The 23,395-nt window shown below is 34.1% G+C and overlaps 2 protein-coding genes across 3 annotated transcripts; both read left to right on the forward strand.

Moving 5' to 3' along the window:
* The first annotated feature begins 1,659 nt into the window (after positions 1 to 1,659).
* Positions 1,660 to 11,218, forward strand: LOC132283491 (uncharacterized). The gene is made up of 8 exons (XM_059785437.1): positions 1,660 to 1,861; positions 3,291 to 3,403; positions 4,347 to 4,418; positions 6,804 to 6,839; positions 9,622 to 9,667; positions 9,954 to 10,041; positions 10,715 to 10,772; positions 10,926 to 11,218. The coding sequence occupies exons 1-8, from the start codon at positions 1,783 to 1,785 to the stop codon at positions 10,974 to 10,976; spliced, it is 543 nt and encodes a 180-aa protein (XP_059641420.1). The 5' UTR covers positions 1,660 to 1,782; the 3' UTR covers positions 10,977 to 11,218.
* A 3,484-nt stretch (positions 11,219 to 14,702) lies between these two features.
* On the forward strand, positions 14,703 to 22,577 carry LOC132283874 (pentatricopeptide repeat-containing protein At1g80150, mitochondrial). Of its 2 annotated transcripts, XM_059785910.1 has the most exons (4): positions 14,703 to 16,826; positions 16,978 to 17,047; positions 19,636 to 19,699; positions 22,109 to 22,577. In XM_059785910.1, the coding sequence occupies exon 1, from the start codon at positions 15,375 to 15,377 to the stop codon at positions 16,617 to 16,619; it is 1,245 nt and encodes a 414-aa protein (XP_059641893.1). In that variant the 5' UTR covers positions 14,703 to 15,374; the 3' UTR covers positions 16,620 to 16,826; positions 16,978 to 17,047; positions 19,636 to 19,699; positions 22,109 to 22,577. The 2 variants fall into 2 exon arrangements, with proteins under 2 accessions (XP_059641893.1, XP_059641892.1); XM_059785909.1 differs by lacking the exon at positions 19,636 to 19,699.
* Positions 22,578 to 23,395: the final 818 nt, after the last annotated feature.

Raw genomic sequence — 23,395 nt, forward strand, 5'->3', positions numbered from 1 at the left:
TTTTTCTCTCTTTGTTGCAGATTTCGATTATATTGAAACTTTTAGTTTGGCTTCAATTCCAGTTCTTTTCGTGTAGAGGTGTCAAGCAAATGGAGCGCAATCAAACGCCAATCTATTTTAATATTAATACAAACAATCAATTGATATATTAGTTGACTCTAGTCCAATCCAAGCTTAACTGAGTTTAAACAAATTGAACATTGAACATTGAAAATGCAAGAAATTACTCTCTATTTTAGGAAAGTATATTCTTGCACTCCGCACAATCGGCCTTTTTCCATCTCTCTAATTTATATTTATAGAAGTGCACATTTGCCTCTTTCAAAACTCTCAAAACTGGGCCTATCTTCATCTGGTTTTTTCTTTGGGCCTCAATGAATGGAGGACCCTTTAAGCACGTTGAAGGGGTTGGGCCTGGAGGTGGTTTAATAGAGCTTTGGGCCTGACGGGTCATTCTGCAACCGGACTAATGGGCCTTCTAAACTCTGGGTCGGTACATATCAATGTAAACCTCACACAATCAACTCCAAGTTCAACCGAGTCTCAAAAAAAAATATACTCTAGTTGAGTTTTACTTGGAGGGTAGGTTGGGTTGGAGCTCGCGGAATTATGATATTGCATTGGGCTCGACTAGATCCCTAAATGCACCAAACCCATCCATGGTTTAAGGTTTAATGTTAAACTTTGTTCTATGATAATAATTTTATTTTTAGTTTTATATATTTTTTCCTTTCAATAACTTAAAGTCTTTATAGTTTCAATATATATATATAAATACAAAACATGGACTTTTACAAGTCTAAGTAATTGGCCTATAAAAATTATTTAAATTTGTTCTTTTTTGGTTAAAATTTAAATTTGTTCTTTGATACTCAAAGCAAGAGCAAATTAGATATTTAAAATCTTTTCAATCATACGGTTTAAGTGAAATTTTATATTCTTTAATAGTTATTACATTTGAGCAAGAGGATTATTATTATTATTTTTTAAATGAAGTTGTTTATTATATGAATAATACTTGTCTCCTTATCTCGGACCACATGTAACTTCCTCTTCTGCATGTGTTCAGGGGCTAGTGTCCATTAAATATATATGGTTAAAAAAAAAAATACAAACATATGAAAATTTTAAGTTAATGCCCCCTTAAAATTACTAGTTTCTAAAATTATCTATTAATTTTCAGTGATTCTCTCTTTAAATTTCTTAAAAACAGTTAATTTCTCCTTCTTAAAATAAACTCTAATTTTTTTCCTACTAAATTCTTTCATTTTTTCCCCTTCTACTTCTTTAAATTTTTATCTTTTTCTGTTTTTTTACTTCTTTTTTTCTCTGAATTTTTTACTTGAACCTAAATCCCCGCTTCTCTGCATGTGTTCATTTTACAATTAAAATCTATTAAAATAAATTCCTCTATTATATTTAAAATACAAAATAAACACGTCTCATTTTAATTTTTAACCTTATGCTAAATCATTGGTAATAAAAGTGAAGAAAGTACATCATTGCAAGAAAGAACGTTTTTTTTTTTTTAATTTTATTTTGACCATGCTTATCTTAGGAACAAATTACAACACCAATTATTCATGTTGGGTCAAAATTAAAAGTGAAAGCCGAGCTGGATAGGGTGGGCTTGTAACTCAGCGGACAACGTTAAGTAAGGGTCAAAGTGCAATTTAGACACAAAAAGTGAAGGGAAAAGTGAAACGGCTTGAAGCTCCGGAGGGTTTCAGTCCAATAGAAGAAGTGGTGGAATCCAGTCCGAGGAGGAGGAGAAGCCGAAAAATGGGTTGGATAGCGGAGTCCGTCGATTCCATCAAATCTCTTCAGATCAGACAGGTCCTCACACAGGCCGTCAGCCTCGGTGCGTGTCTTCTCTAAACCCTACCACTCTCTATATCTCTATGTATGTATGATATCTATATATATATATGTATATATATATGATTTATTATATATCTCGACCCTTCTCCATGACAGATTCAAGAGTTTAATGTATTCTAATAAGTTTTCACTTGTTTAAGTACATGGGGATTTAGTATTCTGTACTGCCCTTAATTTCTCTCAGGCCTAAGCTTTGATCAGATCAAAAGTTCTGTCATTTGGTAGTTTATGAAAATTCACACACTTTATACAAAAAGAGGCACTCTTTATATACTAAATCATTGACTAGCGCATTCTAGTGGTATGGTTGTAAAGGACCTGAAGAAAAAAATAAATCAAATAAAGTTTTGAACTTTGGATTACAGAAAATAATAGCTTAAATTAACCATGCCCGACAGTTATTCTTAGGCTAAAAATCTAAATTGAGTGAAGGTTTTGTTATCTTGGGGTCCACATAATGAAATGTGCAATACTCAAATTTTAGTTTCATTTTCTTTATTTTTTTAGAAAAATTTTACTATAGTTGAATGCTATTTTGATATTTCATGATTGACTTTCTAAGGTCGAGTTAGCAGATTGTCTGGTGCTTTTTAGAGTGGATAACTGGAAAAAATTTCTGAAAGAAATGCAAAAAATAAAGAAGAATAGATGAAAAAGCTTGGTCAATGACTGCCAAAAAGAACTGAAATGAAAGATTTAAATCCAGCACTGGTTTTTGTTGGTAATGAAGATTTGAAAGCAATGTGAAAGTTTAGATGTGTACTTGAACAGGTGCTGCTTATTCTATTGTGAAGTCGAGTATAGTTTATGGTGCACTTTGTTTGAATGGTTGGCTTCTTTCATTTTATGGTAGGATGTAGTTTCTTTTTATTTTCCTTTTTCTTTTCAGTGAGTTAGATTACATTAAGGTAGGCGGTACCAAGCCCCTACTTCCTAAAGAGAGGTTAGGGGTTCAAACCTCAGTGGAGACGATGTGTGTGTGAGTACTAACTAAGAAAAAAAGTTAGATAAATATTTTTCCCCTGGCAAATAAGATTTGAAATTTTGTATGATTAATTCCATGCACCAATTATCTCGTATATACTTATTAATTTTAAAGGTTAATGCTTTACCATTTAGATAGAAGCCGTATGGCGGCTGGAAAGAAAGACGCAGCTTTTTCTTCCTTGTCTACTGGTCCTGTGGTTGTTGATATGAGATCAAGGGGTTTGTGGTTCTTAATTTGGTTCATTTCGTGTCTTGCCTCCACTTTAACAATTGAGAAATTATTTTTTATTAAGTTGAAGGAAAATATTTGTTATACAAATGGGTTTACTTTTGTTGTAAAATCTGTAGTCGTGAATAATGATCATGTTGTCATGGTTTGTCATTCTATCTAAATAAGTAATCTTTTTTGGTTTCTGCTTCAGGTATGATAGTGACATCTGCACTAATAATATGGAAGGCTTTGATGTGCATTACTGGCAGTGAATCTCCTGTTGTAGTTGTTCTTTCTGGAAGCATGGAACCTGGCTTCAAGCGGGTAAGAAAAGCTTTATATCCTTCTTGACAAATATTACCAATTTGTCCTTTCTTGTTGCTTGATCTTTGACTTCAGAAATGACTAACACTAAACTCACTTTTAACATATTTCTATCTAACTAGAAATCAAAACAAAAATACATTAAGTAAGTTTTATTCTACGAAATTTGCCCACTTAGTCTTATTGGCCTAACAATTTCTAACATTATTAACAAAACTCTAATATATCCATGATATATTTAATATTCTTAGACATCACCAAGGTGAAAACTAGCGGATGCATGATTACTCTGTTTGATGAATGGAATCTACTGAAAACTCAGGTACTGGCTACTGCAAAAGGTATAATAATAACAACAAAAAATGCAGCATCTGTAGTTTCTCAAAGATCCATTTATGGTATGTTGGCTTTGATTGCCCTTGGAGCACTATACAAAATCAACATTCAGTGTATGTGTGGAACAGTAAAATGCTTCTTGTTTGTATTTTTGTGTATAGTTATTGTTTTTATATCGTTATTGATCATGTAGGTGGGAGATGTTTTGCATCTTGCCAATTGGTAAGCAAAATTTAAAGTATGTTTAAAAAGAATTTTGTTGCCACCTATAATGAAATTTAAGTGGGTGCATCTTTTCTGTTCTTTCAATTGAATCAATCCTTCCTGCTATGGTACTTTAAAATGGCGCAAAACATAGGTGGAGTAAAGTAGTTCTCACTAATAATTGATTCAGAGCCAAAAATAATATGCTAGCCATCATTGGCATGGTGCTTGAAAATAAAATAACCTACTGCATCTCACAAAATTTTATTGTAGAGAATTAGGGCAAAAGAAGGTTCTTTTGCAGTGAAGTATTTTATAGTATAGTTGCATGTTTCTCTTCAAATTTCTTCTTTTGGCACTACGTATTCCTTAATTAAATGATATCCACGAATTTCTTCCGCAGGGTGACATATTATTCTTGCACATGAGCAAAGATCCTATTCGTGCAGGGGAAATTGTCGTGTTTAATGTTGATGTAAGATTTCTTTCTCATTTCATTTATCTTCCCTCGTTTGTTTCGATTTAGTTGTATTCATATTCAGTGATAGGCATGTCTGAACATTCATTCTAACTTGTCTCATTTATTTTATTTGGAGCACAATTTGAATTTCTGTAACATGGGAAAGAGCTTCCCCTTGGTTTTGCATATGTTTTTAATTGTGTTGTGAATGGATTAATGAGAAGCTTAGTGTTTTGGATGATTTATCTTGTATGCAATATTTTGCATGGAGAAATATCACTTTTTTCCGGATTGGCTATGGAATTAATCATTTTGTAAACCCCTAGCTTTTAGAGCCCTAATGGACATTACTTAATTTTTTTTTTTGGTTTATGCTGGTCTCAGCACTCTTGTTCACCCTGCACTTTCAAACTTGTAACATCACCTGTTAATGAAGATAAGTTCTGGAAACGCATTGCAACATCATAAGTTCACTACCTTTTTATCATCTTTATTACTTTTTGATGAAGGTCTTCCTGTTGATTGGCAGATTGGGACATCTAAAACTTTGTAATGAAAAACGTTTTCAAAGAGTCGATGTTTAAGCCTTTTGCAATATCAAGATTTAAGTATCCACTTTTGTAGGGCTAGCAATTTTAAAATTATTCCGTTGACCATACCCTAATTCAATAGCCCAATAAACAAAATGGTTGGTTAGATTTAACTTCATGCCACAGAGCCTAAAACCAGGCCAACCAGAGCTTGACAAATTGCCGTTCACACCCACTGCTTCATAGAGGGTAAACATGATCTATTTAGTAGAAGCTTTTAAAAAATCATGGTGGTTTTGTCCATCACTTAAACATGTTCCAATATCTTGATGTCTGTAATAGCATCCACAATTTTTGTTTTTTTGGGTAAGAGAGTTATTTTGAAGAGCAGCTAGAAGGTTTTGGTATTTCTTTTTAGTAAATTGTGTACTTTGGAGCTTTTAGCCTTGTAGGTTTTACCCCAGCTACAAGGTGTACTGGGTTAGGGGGACACACTGTCTTAAAAGAAAGTTGTACACTTTGGCTTTTTTTTTTTTTTTTTTTTGCTTTTCTTTTGGTAAGTCTTAATCCATTTTTATGGTAGATAGAATGCTTCAGGTTGACATTGTGTTATGATTTCTGTTGTAAGTAGATTAAACTTTTTTCTGTTAACATCTAGTCTTTTTTTCAATCATCAATGAATATCATCTATATAAAATTTAGTTGTGTAAACGGACTTAAAAAAGGAAGAATAGTAAGCAATAATGTCTGCATCTTGCAATATGATAGCTAGTGTGTTCGTGCTTATTTTTTCAAGTTGACTGCAACCCGACTGGAAAGGCCTCAAGTTAATGAGAAAATCTCAATGGTGCTAGATAAAGGGAATTTGAAACAAAGTTAAATGTAGCTAATTGTACATGATTGAGCTACGAACTAGTTTAATAGAGTTAATTACTTCTTTATAAAGAAGCTTGTAAAGGTTTCTACATTTCACTCCTGTGGAGCTACTCCTTAGCTAGTGGGTAGGGTGATTGTATTAGAGCTTATGTCTTTACCTAGTTGACTACCTTTCAAGTGTAACAAAAAGACTTAGATTTAGTCTTTTGGCTTACCGAACCATCTGTTAGCTTGGTGGGATTACTTGTCACCCCCAAAGGAGAGTGCAGGGTTCAAGTCCCGGTAGGGACGTGGCTGTCTTTTTCTTACTAACAGAGAAGAACAAATAAAAAAGTAAGTCTTTAAAACTTTACACAACAAATTCCTTAACATATTGGAACTAGTTAAGTTTATGTACTTGGACTTAGGTACTTGTCACGGGTGCGGGTATCTGTCCAGCTGTTGGATTGATCAAATCTTCAAATAGAAGGACATAGACACAACTAAATATTTAATAATATAATTTTATTTTTTAGAGAAAATAACGCTCTCATATAACACGAGTTTGAAATAAGCGTTTAACTCATTTTGAAGTAATGATATTATTTTAATTTGAAGAATCATTTCATTTTTCAATTGAAATATATTCCTCAATATAAGTTATCTCTATTTAACTTTCCAATTGAAGTCTATGGCTCCAAATAGTTTATCTTTTTGTAAAAATGTTCTTTCTATGAAATATTTGTTTTGGGTTGGGTAGATTAAACCTATTATCTTATCTTTGTTGTGGATTCTGATTTATTATAGTCTTCAAATTTTTCTTTTTTTGCTTTTCATTTTTCTTGTATAGATGTTTACTTATCTGTCTTTTGTGTCACGTTTAATTCTTTCTGCATGTGTGCATAAATTGGTAGATATATACATTTATTTGTGTTATTGGTGTATGTGTGTTTGTTACGCACCTGACACTTTTGTTCTTCTACTAATTTTGTTAATATGATCTCTTTTTGTTCAGGGTCGTGAAATTCCAATCGTCCATCGAGTAATAAAGGTAAACATAAGTGACAGACCTTTTCCCTTTTCCCTCCTATATATTATAATGCATTAGAATCATGAAAATTACCTTTTGTTTTGGCTTTATTTATGGTTAAAATAAATGTGATCATAAGTAATTCTTGTTTACCCATACACTTGTGAAGTGCGTGCGTGCACGTGCGAGTGTATGAGCCAAATAAATGGAAGTATGTATAATATGTTTAACTCTTCTCCTTATAGGTGATGTTTTGACTCAAATAAATAATTTTGAATTTATTTTGTATGTTCAGAATAACCAGTGGATTATGCCAGGGATACGCGATGCATTGATTTCTTAATATTTTATGATCTATTGATGTGAGTTTCAAAAGTTGGTTCAGTTATTTAGATTAGAATTTACTTGAGATCCATGTACTATGGAAACAATGTGTTTAAAGATCAAAAAGGTAAAAAAGGTTAATTCATTCTTGAAATTCCAACTTACCAAATTAAGGTTCACATGCATTCATCTATTTCGTGGAACATGTTAGGGTTGTCAAACTGCATGTCATGATCTTTGAAGTTGAGAGTTTAAGAATGTATTAAACTGTTTTTGAATATTAAAATCCTAATAACTTACTGGGGAATAAATAAATAAATAATTATAATCCTATAGAACTGCGTCTGAGATTTCGATCGATCAGAACTTACTTGCCTAGGTTTGATCGTTCGAACTTGGAGAGCGTATTGCTTGAAGGCCACTAGAACAAGTTCGATCAATCGAACTTTGAGCTCAATCGATCAGAAGAAAACTGATTTGGAAACTCTCTAAAATCAGAATTCTAAAAGATTTTGTTTTCATTTTTATATAGGAATTTTATATTGGCTATGAATATGGAGTAATAGTTGGTCTAGGGTATGCTCTTGCTCCATATGGTTTTACATGAACATTTAAAGAGATTTGTTTGTAGAGACCATCTAGGCAGTAGGCACATAGATTGCATAGTTTTCTTTTCATCATTTAGTATCAAGCAAGTTATTATCCAAAATGTGGAGTCTGAATCGTTATCAACACTAAATGACAGACTACCGAATGTTACTGGTCATGGACGTCAAAGCATGGGTGAAAGAGTGGGTTGGGTGAGGAGCGGATTTGTTGACTAGCAACAATGGGGATCAATAGGATTCCCTTAGTGAGTCTGGATAAGAGGTATTTGGGGATCCTTGTGTTAGAGTCTGGTTAACCTAGTTGTAAATCTTTCTTCTAATTAGTGGATTAAATTTGTCTAGATTGGGTCTGTGGTTTTTTCCCGTCGGGATTTTTCATGTAAAAATCATGTGTTTATGTGTGGTCGCTTTGTTATTTATCTTTGTTTTTTATACTTTGAATACTTTATTTTGCTGTGTTTAAAATATATATTTGCTAGAATTTAAAAAGCAGTTATTATTAGTTAAAAATTGAATAAGATTTATTCATCCCCCCTCAATCTATTTTAGGGCATAACTCACTCTAACTATTGGAGCCATGAGTTACAGGATACTTGATACTTCACTTGCTGTTGTATATGTTTCATGGAGAGCCCCATTTAGCTTGAATATTATTCTATTAGAGACATAACTCCATTCTTTCACACAAGTAAACAACACTTCAAAATGCTGCATGCCATATTCAGATTTTGGGTTTTGTCAGTTGGACACCTTATATATGTATAAACATCTTGGGATGCAAAATCCTTGTCCTCATTCAGAGATCATGTGGCCCATTCTTAAATTTGAATGCGTTTTTTGAATAAAAAAGATAAGAATGTGCATTTTCTTTTTTCATTAAATTCACTAGTATTATGGAAAAGTTCACTTGTGAAGGTGTGATTGCATCACTACTACCTTTTCTCTTAATTAGTTACCATCTTCAGTACTCCTGGTGAGTTTGATTATAATTCTTGTGTTTTAGAAGGAATGAATTTGTTAATTGGTGTCTAGGATCTTCTCACCAACTTTTGAGAATATTGCAAGTGAATATATGTCAACCTTTTGATATGCATTCTTCTCCACCTGATTAAGATATTCAGAACTGGTTGACTTGTAATCAATTGAGAAGTAACTAAAATTTTGAATGTACCGTGTTCGATAAATCAAACTTCTATGGAGTATCAGTTGTTTTAAAGATCTGAGGATTCTTTAATTACCCGACTCTCAACCTCTAGATGGTGATCTCCCAACAAAAGTAACTCCAATCATCTGGTTCGGTTACTTTTTCTTGTATCCTGGGAAATGCTATGGGAACTTTAATAGATTCTACTGTTGCTTCAATTCCTCTTGAAGAAAGCTTACTGTTCAGATGAAATATACCAGTAGCTATTAAATTTCCCAGAAAACTCCACGATATGTTTTGAGTGAAGGCAAGCTTCCTAGGCATCACATCAAGAATATTTGCTTCTTATCCAGTTATCCCCCTTACCAGAATAAAATTCCTCCACGATTTTTTTTACTCTATTATTCACAGGAAAAACTCAACATTTTTGAGTCAAGGAAATGTTTTTAGATATCACATCACCACTTCTCACTTCCCATCCCAGAATAGTTCAGAAGATGGTTACTTCTCATCCCACTTCCCAAGTTATGAGAAATCTCTCCAGGACTTCTTTTACTCTATTACCAAATTTGAACAGGATTTGTAGATAAACAAAAAATTACAGAGATGCTAGCAAAGTTTGAATTGAAAATAATGGATTGATTTTTGTTGATATAGTTGTTATTCAAATTCTTTTAATTGACTTGGTGTAGCAATGCAAATTCTAATAGTTAATTGTTATTTTCAGGTTCATGAACGGCAAGATACTGGCGAAGTTGATGTCCTCACAAAAGGTACTAGCTTATTGATAACAAATTTGTACTCCAGAATGCGAATGGTGCCTCTTATGATGATTTGTGTTCTTGATTGGGGAAATTGTCTGGGAAGTCATATGAGAATTTAAGACAAAAGGCCGGATTGTATTGTCATTATGATAACATATATTGTTACTCTGCATTATTTTTATCTGTATTTACTGTTTTTTTATCATTCTCGTGATATAAAAATTGGGCACTTTCTAAGTTGACCGTCTGCTGTTACCCATTAACCTACAAATCTATAAATTGCTTATTTTCCCAGGGGATAACAATTATGGGGATGACCGACTTTTGTATGCTCATGGACAACTCTGGCTTCAGCGACACCATATCATGGGCAGAGCTGTGGGGTAATTCTCCAGTGTTGACCTTCTTTTTATCTGCTACATATGCACCTATCTAACATGAATGAAACATCTTTAAGAGTTAAGACAAATCCATATTATGAAAACACCGTAGCATGGTTTAACTTACAAGTGTTCTAACCACTTTAAGATTCTTTGGAACAAAGTAGTTCCAATTCATTTTCTTCTACTTTGGGCAATTCCTTGACAACTCATGGATCAAATGCATCCCTAGGAAATGGAGTACAAATAGAAGATCCTTTGCAAATTGATGGTAATAGAAGTTGAAACTTCACTGGGATTGTATTCTGTGCAATGAAAATATTTTTAGTTTTTAATGCTTTGAGGAATAGAGCGGCTACTTTGAGTGCCTTGTAAATTGCCACAAACAATTTTATCTTCATGCGAAGCCAAAGGAAATTCATTTGTATCTGGCTAGCCAGTTACATTATGGACTTGTGGGTAATATTTTATTTCTCATGTTGGTTCTATACCTCAAATATTGGCCCAGCACTAGGTTTAAGGCAGAAGAAAATTTGCGAATTCCATTATCTGCTCACAGTGAGATTCCTAATAATTATTGAATTCATGGATCATAAATGTTTTTATAATTTATTAGTTCTAGCATGTTTAAATAGAAAAATTAGAGCATGACTCCATTTCTTTTTTCCATTTCCAGGTTCTTACCTTATGTTGGATGGGTGACAATTATCATGACTGAAAAGCCTATTATAAAGGTCAGCTTCTCCAGAATACTTTGTTGGCATTTGAAATCGAATTTTATTGTGTCATCTACCATTTACCCATTTTGATCATCAGTAGTATTAAATGTGTTTTAAGTTTTGAAATGTTCTTACAAAAAATTGATTGTTTAATTTCCTTTCCTACAGTATATACTTATTGGGGCTTTGGGTTTGCTCGTGATTACTTCGAAGGATTGATGAATGAAGTTGAAGGTGCCGGTGGGACAAAAAATGGTCATTGTTAGCAACAGCTGCTATTCTCTTGGTGGCTTTTGTCATCCTTTCTACATTTTTGTCCAAGGAATAGTTCGTTTTGAATAGATGAAAATGACTCAATTGCTGTCACTGGGATTGTTGACATGGTTACTTATTAACCACAGACCTGTTTATGTTATGAACTTGATCACATGATTTCTTCAATGTTTAGCTTATTGGAGCTATATGCACCTTTTCCTAGGAAGCTCATTAGGTCAAAACTAGTGTGCGTTTTTTCTTAGTGTCGTAGGAGGGCCTTCGATGGAGAAAGAGAGAAAAGAAATGAGAATTTGCAGTTAATAGTTGATCGTTTTTTTTTATCATATCAGTTTTTTCATTCTAAAAATATTTTTCTCCAACAATTTTTAATCTTCAATGGCGCCCCCCTCAAAAAAAATTTCATAATATATATATTTTACATCCAAACACACCATATGATACACATTACAGTTGGTGTGTGATAGTGACCAGGTAACAGAGAGTGGCATTAAGAAGACGTGGTTATCCGGATACGCCTTAAAAATCCTTTGGATTGCAAGTACAACACGTTACACCATATAAGCTATTGAAACGTGTATTGTTTGAAACCAAATTCTTTAAATTGGAAATGCAATTGAATTTAAAATGAAGTTCTATTTACACCATATAGGATGAGGTGAAGTTTAATTATAGAAGGAATATTTCTTTGACTTGTGTTTATTAATTAGAATTGCAACATTATGTTTTACTTAAAAATAAAATACGAGCAAATTGAATGAGTTACAAATTAGCTTGTAAGTAAAGTAATTTACAATTCGCATTGAATTTCAACAATTATACTACCGAGTCTTCTGTGTCAAATATTTCTCTTCCATTTTTTTTTTTTTGGTAGAATTCCATTGTTCAGTGTTATTAGATCGATAGGTGAGCTCTGTGTTTTTTATGTTTTGTTTGGTGGCATGGAAATTACACATTAAAATTAGAAATTGGAGAAAAATTATATTAACCTTTGAACTGATAAGCATTCAATTATATTAACCTAATTATATTAACCTTTTTCTCTGGCTTCTCTCTAACCCTCAGCCGCCTCTCCTTTGGTTTCCTCTCTTCTGCTCCCCACTCCCTCCTACGTGAGTGGGGAGGCGCCGATCCTTTCCTCCCACTGCTAAATAAACTAGACGTGGTACATTAAGTTCGCTCAGTGGGTGGGTTTCATATCGTTTTGCTATTGTTTTGTTAAATCTGTTCTTGTTTGGCTTACTTCTGGCTCGATAGGGTGGATTTGTTGTTTTGTCTCCGGCTAGATCTTTGATCTATGTCGGGTTTTGGTGTCCTCGCCTTTTTGTGCGGGGTTTGGGTGGTTTTTCCCTAGTCGGCGGTGCCTTGTTGATGCAGCCTTGGAGCTATTGCCTTGATGATGGCCTGACCTTTGGGTCACTCCCGTTGCTGCTCTTCTCCCTGGGTGGTCCGCTGGTGTGTTTTGTCTTGTTACTCAATAAATCGAAGGCTTGTTTTTCAGTTTTTTTCTTTTATTGTTTCTTGATTTGTTTGCATTTGAACGGTGTTTATGGTCGTGTTTTTGTAATTATCGTATGACTGTTTTTCTTGCCAAAAAAAAAAAGCATTCAATTATAACTTTGAAAATCATATTTCATGTACCCAAAAATAGCATTAGTGTTTGTCTTGAATGAATATATTAAAGCCATAAGTACAATTAGGGTGCACTATATACATGGTTTTGTTTTACAGAGTAAGTTTAAGGGTGTGTTTGGATAAATAGGGGAGAAAAGAAAAGAAACGATAGTATTAGTTAGAAGAGAAAAGAAAAGAAATGATAGTAATAATTTTTATTCGTGTTTGGATAGATAGGAGAGAAAAGAAATAATGTTTATTCGTGTTTGGATAGATAGGGGAGAAAAGAAATGAAATGATAGTTATTCTTGTTTAGATAAGATAGATGGAAGAAAAGAAAAGAAAATATAGTGACCAAATTACTATCCTATCCTTTCATAACTACTTCATATACTATCCATTTCCAAAATCTTATTTCTTTTTTATAGTTCAATGCCATGAGTAAAAACAAAAATAAAAAATAAAAATAATAGATGAAAACAAAATTAGGTGGGACTCATTCATTCGCTGCCTTCTCAAAATAAACAACAGCCTACTCAAGGTTCTGTTCAACCTCATATAATTCAGTAATTTCCTGCACATGAAGTAAGTATTCCACGTCATCATTTTTCACAACTTTTATTGTATCATCTTGAGCAACGATCATACAAGTGTATTCTACATAATCATAATTTGCAAGAGTCAAACATCGATACATATGCAAATTAAAATTATGGCAAACAAGGGTGACATTAAAGGAAATTTTGTTCAAATACAGGATTCTAAAATCTAGAGAACCCAACCAAGAATTTGATAGATTAGAGATCCCAAATATAACACAATATGAGTAGGTAATAAGGTTTTCTATTATTGTATCAAGTAAAACAATATTTACTCACAAACAAGTATGGATAGTACCTTGTATTATCTTGCAGACATATTAAGCCTCCCAATTTCGAGAAACTGATTTACAGCTTGCTCTAGGCAATTTATGGACTCTGCAAAGTATCCAATGTTAAAGAGGAGCATAAATTCTTCTAGCTTAAAACGGAAAAAAATAATAATGATGAAAGAAGAGGCTAATACTTCATGTGAATCACTGAAAGTTTAAAAGAGTACAATTAAAAAAGAAAAAGTATCACAAGGCTAAGATGAACCATTCAACATGGTTGAAGATAACAGCAGTCTTTAACCTTTTTTATGAGCATGTGAAAAGTTTATTTTTGTTGTATTTGTTATACTTATCCGACTCACTCCCTTCCCATCCTAAAATTTTTAAATCTGAAACTTTTCCTCAACCTAAACCACACTGTAGAGGATCTGTAATATAAACAATGATCATAACTATAATTATATAATTGGGACATAAATGAAATTACTTTTCTGTATGTTGATTTGTAAAGGATACTTTTAGTATTAATAATTTATAACTTACTCCGCTATCATCCCTCTCCCTATCTTCTCAAATTGGGAGAGAGCATATAAGGGATAAGGAGGGATCTCTCCCTATTATCTCTTTTCTCTCCACTAAACCCACCCAAACACATTCTCACACTATCCTTTATTTTCTTTTCTCTCCCTATCCCTCCAAATCAACCACACCAAACACACCCTAAATGATAACTATGTTTAGCCTAAATCAAGTCTCGCAACTTTTATGAATTTATCTAAATTTTCCTCTATTACCTAAGTACATTTCTTGTTTTCAAAATATTATAGTAATATATAGCAATAATGTAACATGTCATTTACCCAAAAAAAAAATAAAAAATTTAAAGGTAACGTGTCAACATTAAAATCAGAATTTTATTTGATACATTTCTGTGAATGAAGAATAAGGTTAGGAAAAAGGAATGTATATATATAATATCGGATTAGAACTATGCCATTTGGATACACAACATGGAAATACGAGACTCGGGGTCGATTTTATATTTATGTACCAAAATGACGTTGTTTGGCGAATGTGAACGCAATTGACATTTGTCTAATGACCTAACTAATGGAGCATCTAGCTTCCCTATCCGTCTGTGGTCAAGTGTCCGATTCTTAATTTATTGGGATATAAAAATAAAATAAAATAAAATAAAATAAAAAAGATAAAACAAAGGAGAAGAGTAGGGGACCCACTTCCCTTTCACAATGGTCTTGTGAAAAAATTTCCCTTCCACAATGTACATATTTGAGCAGTTCATAGTTGCTTATGGTGCGACCAAGTAGTACAGGAGGTTAAAACAGCCCACACACATTTAAACCAAAAAACCTAAATACCAATCCAACCCAAACACCTCCGCCACCCCCACCGGCTTGGTGTTTATGTAGTCTGAAGACTCTTTAGAGGGCCAAAACACACAGACAGAGAAGTATACACATACATGGGGATGTGCATCCAAATGAGCTCCTTCCTCACACGGTAATCTCATCTCCTTTCTCTATAATAGTTAGAAACAGTAGTGGCAAATTCACAAGATCATAGATGAAGCATTCATAATACCTCTATCCGGAACCGGAAATACGAACCCTTATTAGGGTTTTACGTTCATCATTTCTGGTGGGTCCATTCTAGGGTTTCATTTTCATTCGATTGAAACAGTAGGTTGGTGCCTCACATTTTGATCTACGTCTGCTTCAATTCTGTTGATTACTGGGTTATTCAATTTTCGTCATGTGTATTGAAGATTTTTTGTTATTTTGGTCAAAAACGTTGATTTAGTCGGTGGGTATGTTTCTTTTTGAGACAAGTACCAGAACATGCTATCTCTGCGCCTAATTCGCAGATTTGGTACCGCAACCCAGGTCGCCTCAGCCATTGTATCTGCTGATAACAGCATTGCTAGCACTGCCACTGCCACTACCACTACCTCTGGTGTTATTCCGAATCGCATTCAAAAACCCACTACTTTAGAGGAACCTGCACTTATTAAGCTAAAGGCTGAGAGAGACCCCGAAAAGCTGTTTCAGCTGTTCAAGGCTAATGCCCACAATAGGCTTGTCATTGAAAACCGGTTTGCATTTGAGGACACTGTTTCTCGATTAGCTGGGGCACGTAGATTTGATTACATAGAGAACCTACTAGAGCACCAAAAGACACTTCCGCAGGGTCGGCGTGAAGGCTTCATTATTCGGATTATAATGTTGTATGGGAAGGCTGGAATGACTAAACATGCTATCGATACTTTCTGTGATATGCACTTAAATGGTTGCCGCAGGACCGTTAAATCATTTAATGCTGCACTGAAGGTATTGACACAAACCCGTGATTTAGAAGAAATTGAATTGTTTATCAGGGAGGTTCCATCTAAGTTCGACATTGAATTAGATATATTTTCAGTTAATATCCTTATCAAGGCATTTTGTGAAATGGATATACTCGATAAAGCTTATTTGGTAATGGTAGAGATGGAGAAGGTGGGAATAAAACCAGATGTTTTTACGTATACAACACTAATATCGGCATTTTATAAGAAAAATCGATGTGAGATTGGTAATGGATTGTGGAACCTTATGCTGCTTAGGGGCTGTTCACCCAACCTTGCAACCTTCAATGCTAGGATACAGTTCTTAGCGAACAAGGGAAGAGCATGGCATGCTAATAGTTTAATGCAAATGATGAAGAATAAGCGTATAACTCCTGACGAGGTTACATATAATTTGGTGATCAAAGCCTTTTGCCGCGGTGGTTTTCTTGAAATGGCCCAATGGGTTTATTCATCTTTACATGATAAAGGTTACAAGCCCAACATCAAGATTTATCAGACCATGATTCATTATCTCTGTAAAGGAGGTGAGTTTGGTATTGCATATACAATGTGTAAAGACAGCATGAAAAAAAATTGGTTTACGAATGTAGATACTATCCATACGCTACTTGAAGGCTTGCAGAAGAATGGGAAGCTTGCAGAGGCTAGGTTTATAATGACTTTGGCACGAAAAAGAAAACCTCCTTTTTCTGCAGATCAATTGGGTGCCTTGCAATCCATATTGTCGGGGAAGTGAAATAGAATGCTAGATCAAAAAGCAAGTGAAATAGAATGCTGGGTTGAAAAGCAAGGATAGTGAATTACTAACGTGGCAACTCAACGCGAGCTGCTATTCTTTTTACTCAAAGCATGTCCTCTTCTGCTCAGTAAATTTGTTGTACTGTCTCAATAAAGATCCAGATCAAAAGAAAGTTCTAAATGGATAGTACTCACCAATGTTCTTGTAAGTTTTTGTGCAGTGACTTTGTGTGTGTGTGTGTGTGTGTGTGTGTGACAATCTTCCCTTCTTACTATATTAGCAACTCCCTTTGAGTTCTAAGTTTGATAAGGTGGAAGGTTATTTCTGAGATTTAGCATGCGTTCATTGTTTTCAGATTGGTGGAGCAGAACGGAATGGTCAATGGAAAGAAAGCAAATTCTCTCTTGCTAAATGTTAATCAATTGGTAATTTTTTAAACTGTTTGATCATTTATGTTTAGTTTTAGCAAGTTACTGATTACATTACAGCTGTAAGAATTTAGATTGTAATTTTTGTGTCTAGTGTCAAAAGGACGTTTTTATGATTTATAAGCTAGCATTTGAGACTGAGAGTTTAAACATGTATGATATTTTTAAAATTGTATAGGTCAGTTGACAATGACAAAAGCCACTGGGTTATGGTAGTAGGTACAATGACAACTTGCCCGCTTTAACTGATCCTCCTCGTATCTAATGTTATTAAAGGGTGAAAAATATTGATTTGTACCAAATTGGAGTTTGGAATAAATCATAGTGTAGAGGCAGGGTTTCACTTAGCAGGAACTTCTAAAGCATGAAGTATATGCATGATGCTACTTATTTACAAGAAAATGTCCCAAGACAATCCAATAAATCCATGTAAGTAATAAAGATATTAAACATCGCGTATTTACTTAATCCTTTTTCTTCCATCTGCAAAAAATAATACGAAAAGTAATTATATCAAAAGACACAGGCAGATATATTTTACTTTCTCAAAATCAAGATAGTAATTTGATGTTGGATGAGATGTGAAAATGTTGCGGTTAAGTGTTATATAATTTTTGTCATTTATACTTCCTGGTAAGTGTTGCCCATTTATAATATTTGTTTAAATCAATGGTTCTATCAATGCATAAGGGATTGCATTGTAGAATGGGGCCCAAGAATTTGAAAGAGGTTACAGGCATTATAATGATTCTTAACGTATCAAGCATAACGAAATATATACAGCTTGTATAAATGAAAATGAGGACAGAACAGTGATGTCTTAGTTTTGTGAATAAATTTTGTGTTTGTGTTGTTAATCTGATAATTATTGTAAAATAAACACCCTGAATCTAGAGCCGCTTGGCGTTCCAACCCAGTTCCAACAATGCACTTCTCGGACTGAGAAAGCGGAATTGCTTGGCGTTGCATATTAGAACTCATTAAAGCCCGATTTGCATCATTATGCTCGATAAAAGGAATGAAATTTAGGTGTAGTTTTCATGTTTTTTACATGCATTCTGTTTTTAGTTGTGCTCTCTTTGGATTTTGCCCTTACACATAGGTCTCTAAGCATTTCCTGGACGGAGGCTAGCTATATTTATCTATAGCGAACCCCTTGGGAGAATAGGCAAGTACTGTAGAATCATAGGGTACTTAAGAATTGTTTGGTTTATTCCTTGAAATTTGGGCGTACTTGCAAGTGTTTCAGAAGGGTCCAGTTACGTGAGTGCATTAATAATTTGGCAAGGGGTTTTCCTGCTAGGATGCTTAAATGCAGAGCAAGAGCAATAGTGCAAGAACAGTGAGTTTTAGTCCACAGCATCTCACTGCCTAAAAACTTAAAAATACATATGTATATATAAGCGAACCCCAAATAGTTGGGCGAGATTTTGTTGATTTCTTGAAATCACTGTAATAGCCAAAATCACAGATCAGAGGGAAGCTTGCTCTTCTATCCTGCGAATTGAGCATCTTAGGTTTGATGGAGGAGAACACAAAGGATAAAAGTGAAATCAACCATATATGTTGAAAATAACTTCTTGGTCTAAATATTTATAGACTCCATATATCATATATGAAATACATTTAGACTGCCAGCTGTTGACTTGAGGCGTATCTCCTGTCACCCTATGGAACGTGTAGGAATGAAGTCTCACTTGGGATACAGGTGTGTGTTTATTACGTGCGCACGGCTCTGTGTGTTTATAAAGGTAAAAAGAGAATTCCCAAGTATTATAAATGTGGCAAAGTAAGTCACTATGAAAATAAATGGTCTATAAAGAAAAACTGAATGAACTAAACATGAATGGAGAATTAAGCAACAAGTTTCCGATTAGGTGTAGTATATGGCTATATTCAAAGTGGTCTTAACTTATCAAAAAAAAAAAAAAAAGTGGTGTTAAACCCTTGATGCAGGTGGTTGTTTTGATTGCGTATCTTTGCTAGGAAGTGTGCAACTAATTTTGCTTCTTGGTAAAATTTTGAAATTGAATTTAGTGAAACTATGAACAATGGTTTGCGGTTATAACGGATGACTTGAAAGAGAACAGAAATTTGATAACATGTAGTATGACTGAGTATATGGCCTTGGATATAGCAGAATGGAAAAATATGATCCATGTAGTAGACCAGGTAGTTGGGAAAAGGCTTTGTTTGTTGTTATTATGGATAGCTTTGCAAAGGGCTGAGATTAACTGTTAGGAAACTTGATTCAAAGTGGTCTTGTTAAACTGAATTACAAAGTTTGCTTCTTGGCAGAATTTTGAAACTGAATTCAAGTGAATTTTGAACAATGCTTTGAGGATGTTATGGATGGTTCGAAGGCAACTATGGTACTTCCACAGTGGAAGGGCAAGGGTTTAAGTCCTCGTAGGGGCAAAATGGGTGTGTGAGTTTCTTGCCAAGGTCAAAAAAGAAAAAAAAAAAAGAAAAAAAAATGTATGGCCTTACAAAGGGCTGAGATTAGATTTAAGTAGTTAGATTCTATTATAGTATTGGATACTTGATTCTCCAAATTGAAGCTGAATATTTTGACATGGTGACAGTTTTTGTGGTTGGACCAATATTTGTTGCGGACAAAGGAATACCTTCATACTCTTGCTAAACCAGGTTAGCATCATATGCTTATAAGATTATTTTTTGGGATGCCTAACATGTAGTATCTATTAAAGGAGTGCACGAAATAGGGACCGCCTTTCTTAGGAAAACCAAAGATCATTACCAGGTTCTCAATGTTTAGAGGTTTAAACTGAGTAGTAACCTAACCTTTCGTTTTATCTGTAAAGGGAATGATCTCAAACTCGAATCAGGTTCCTACCTGTGACAGTCGACTTTAATCATTGCACCAAGTGACAGCCTCTACTTTTTCTTATAATGTGAGTATATTACTTGGAAAGACAATGACTAAGTGGGGCATATTAGACTTGTATGGACTTTGAGATGAGAAATTAATACCAAAAGGAGAGGACACACAAATAAGGTTTAGGCTGGGCTTCTTCAAAGAGTAAGCAATATGTGGAGTGGGTGTCTTCCAATTGGATTGGTTGTGGTTACCAATATTTCATGTAACAAATGAAACTTATTTTACCACATGTGCATGTGTTTTATGAATGTTTTATGTAATAAATGTGAACTGATTTTACCAAAAATTTGCCCGCGGGCTGTGGTTATTACAATCCAGTATAAGATTTTTCAAAATTGAGTAATAAGAAAAGTTATGCTTTTTATTAGAAGCATAGGCAAATGGGTCAAATTTCTATTAGATAAAATGCACCCTAAAGAAGAAGTGATGTTCACAACGGTGCAAGGATAGGGGGGGAACCAAAATGGCATATGTTAGTAAGGATATGAACGATAACATGTAGTGAGGTTTTGACTATAGAGAGGAATGGCAAAACAAAATTCATGTAGTTAATTCCATATAGGTGGGAAAAGGCTTTTTTAAATTGTGTACTATTGCTTAAGATTATAGTAAAAAAAATTCAATAATCGTAGTGGTAAAAAGAGGATATAGTTTTATTTATTGTAATCTTTTGCTGTTTTTTGTTTATAGTATGAATGCATAAAAGTAAATATTTTAATTGTCAATTTTTCATGTCCTATCCTTTAAAAAATTTGCTGCCATTGTATTTGTGTGTTGATTTTGTACGGTTGGTCTGTTTCCATTTTTAAATAACAACACAACTGCATTGCTTTCTGGAAGTACGACTGAAGGTATCAAGTCACTGTTACTAGCCATCCTTGGGTGACAATTATAGCCACTTCATGGAATTCCTCTGGAACTTAGTGTAGGTCTGTTTGATGAAAATTTGTTAAATGCCATTAGGACCATGGTTTATTTAGCAGATTAAGGAAACAACCAACCGAATGGTGTGAGAGAAAACTGTTTTGTATTTTATAAGTTTTGAAGAAGTCATAAGCCTCCTGATTGGCCTATAGAGAGGCTCTAATTCTTTTGTAAGGGAGCTTCCACATATATCATGCCCACATTTGATAAATTATTATTATTGAAAGGCATTACTACAGAATTAGGTCGCTGATGATCGGTAACAGGTCATGCTACTTTCCAACAAGTCAAGGATGATTGATGTGGTAGAAATTGCTTGGTTATGGAAACCTATCCTCTTTAGAAGCCAAAAAGGCAAAAACTAAAGCTTTGGCTCCACTCCAATCGAGAAACCAACTTGATTTAAGAAAGCACCCATAGTATTAACCCGTTGAATTATTCTTGAGTTTTAATCATATTTGTTGGATTCTATAAAATGTGGGCTGATTGATGTGATCCATTAGCTTGTTCAAACAAAGCTTGAGCAAGAAAGTCAGACTTGGACATAAAAGGAGGCAAGCTTAAATCAATAACATGCTCTGCTCATAAAGCAGTAATGCACGGTTGCTGTGTGCATGAGCAGTGATGTAATTTTCTTAATGTTCTGGACCTTTTGGTTGATGTTAACTCAATAATATCACAATATCTCACTTGCTTTTTTAGGTGACATTTCATTTGAGAACTTGACTCTTCCATTAAATGCTTGTGCTAAAGGTTCTCATTTCATGTAATTGACAAATTGATGCTGCATTGCGCATAACTCACATTTATCTCTAATTTCATTTTATGTCTGTTGATGTGATAGACTTGAATGGTGCATAGAGATGTCTCTCATATTCCACATTAACACAATCCATATTGCTAATTTGTCATCAAGCTGTTGGGGAGTGGGAGTGGGAGTGGTTAATTTCACAAATTGTAACTCAGGCCGTGTTTGTTATGACAAAAGATAAAATGGTGGAGCACATCTTTGATCTTTAAAGACCTCGTGAACGAATGACTCTGCAGGTTGCCAGAACCGGTTCCAAATTTAATTATATCTGGAACCATTGCTGTATGGGATCAACAAGATATTGTCTGTATTGCAATGAACATAATTCATTGTGCCAAGTGCTCAATAAACTTGGTTGACTTCTCTAAGTATTATGTTCCCTATAAGTGAAGCTTGTACTAAATTTCTTATTTTGATTCAGGGTGCTGTTCAATCTGGATAAGATGGGGCATATGAGTAATAGCTCAGATTTTCCTATAACCCGAAGCTGGAAGATGGCATTTGTTTTGGGTTGCTGCTGATGTTTTGTCAACTGCAATTCACAAGGTATGGTGACGGTAATCAATTTTACATCTGATTGAGGGACTGCAGCCTGAAGTAATGCTAGAACTCCTGTGAAGTCGAAAACTTTTAGTGGAAATGCATTTGTTTTGGAAGCGTCAGCATTGCATGAGCTCTTCTCAAGTTTAGTACTTTGTACAAGATTCTTCCAGAGTGAGGGACGGAATCTGTTTACACAACAAAATTTTGAAATTCGCGGTATTGATTTGCTTGTTTAGAGAAAAACTGCTCCAGTTTTAATCTCTCTTGAGCGTGTATAAGAGACACCCTTGCCTTCAAGTGCAACTTTTTACCTTAACAGTGATTTTACATTGATTGTAGATTTTCCACACACACAGAATGGTCTCTCAAGATGTAATTAGATTTCAGAAGTTGATTAGATCCGAATTTCTAAAATTTATATTTTGTTTGGTTGGAAGGAAAGATAGAAGGATTGACGAAAATGGAAGAAAGGAAGGTCTTACCATGAAGAGAGGAAGGAATCAAGCATTCCTCTTGGTCCGCATTTTCTCCTGCGGAAGAGAGAAATAAATAAAAATTGCTCCATAAATATGAAATATAATTAACAAAATTACTTTGTTAAATCACACTTATAATTAGTTTCAACCAAGCAAAAATAAAAAAATAAATATATATATATATCTTTCACATCTTTAATTGTTTACACTATTCATTTCATTCTATCAAATAAAAAATAAAAAGAAAGTCGTTCTTTATTCAAATCCATCCCTCCTATCCTATCCTATCCCTTCTATTTCATTTTTTCTGTTTTTTTTCACATCTTTAATTATTTTCACAATTTATTTCATTCAATCAAATAAAAAATAAAAAGAAAGTCATTCTTTATTCAAGTCCATCCCTCCTATCCTATCCCTTCTATTCATTTTTTTCTCTTCTACCAAAGGAAGCATCAGTGATATTTGAATTAAAAACTAGACCATTCACTTGAACTTGGATTAAACATAAAAGGTCCGACCACACTTAAAATGTGAAAATTCACCACCAAAAAGTGACCCAACAAAGGAGGAGCCGAACCCGATTCTCCCTTATATGAACTTTGGCGGGACCACGAAACGACTTGGCCCATCACATTGTATCCAAGGGCACTCTTGTCATTTTACTCTTTTCATTTCTGAACTGTGAGCTA

The sequence above is a fragment of the Cornus florida genome, unplaced genomic scaffold (assembly GCF_030987335.1).
Source record: "Cornus florida cultivar Cherokee Brave unplaced genomic scaffold, ASM3098733v1 CherokeeBrave_3.0.0_Hap2_Chr11, whole genome shotgun sequence".
In the NCBI taxonomy this organism is placed as follows: Eukaryota; Viridiplantae; Streptophyta; class Magnoliopsida; order Cornales; family Cornaceae; genus Cornus; species Cornus florida.

Excerpts from the sequence above, each read along its gene's own strand:
- LOC132283491 (XM_059785437.1), top strand. The coding sequence starts at position 1,783 with ATGGGTTGGATAGCGGAGTCCGTCGATTCCATCAAATCTCTTCAGATC. Across the intron at positions 3,404-4,346 it reads TGGAACCTGGCTTCAAGCGG|GGTGACATATTATTCTTGCA; the intron begins GTAAGAAAAGCT and ends TTTCTTCCGCAG. Across the intron at positions 9,668-9,953 it reads AGTTGATGTCCTCACAAAAG|GGGATAACAATTATGGGGAT; the intron begins GTACTAGCTTAT and ends TTATTTTCCCAG.
- LOC132283874 (XM_059785910.1), top strand. The coding sequence starts at position 15,375 with ATGCTATCTCTGCGCCTAATTCGCAGATTTGGTACCGCAACCCAGGTC.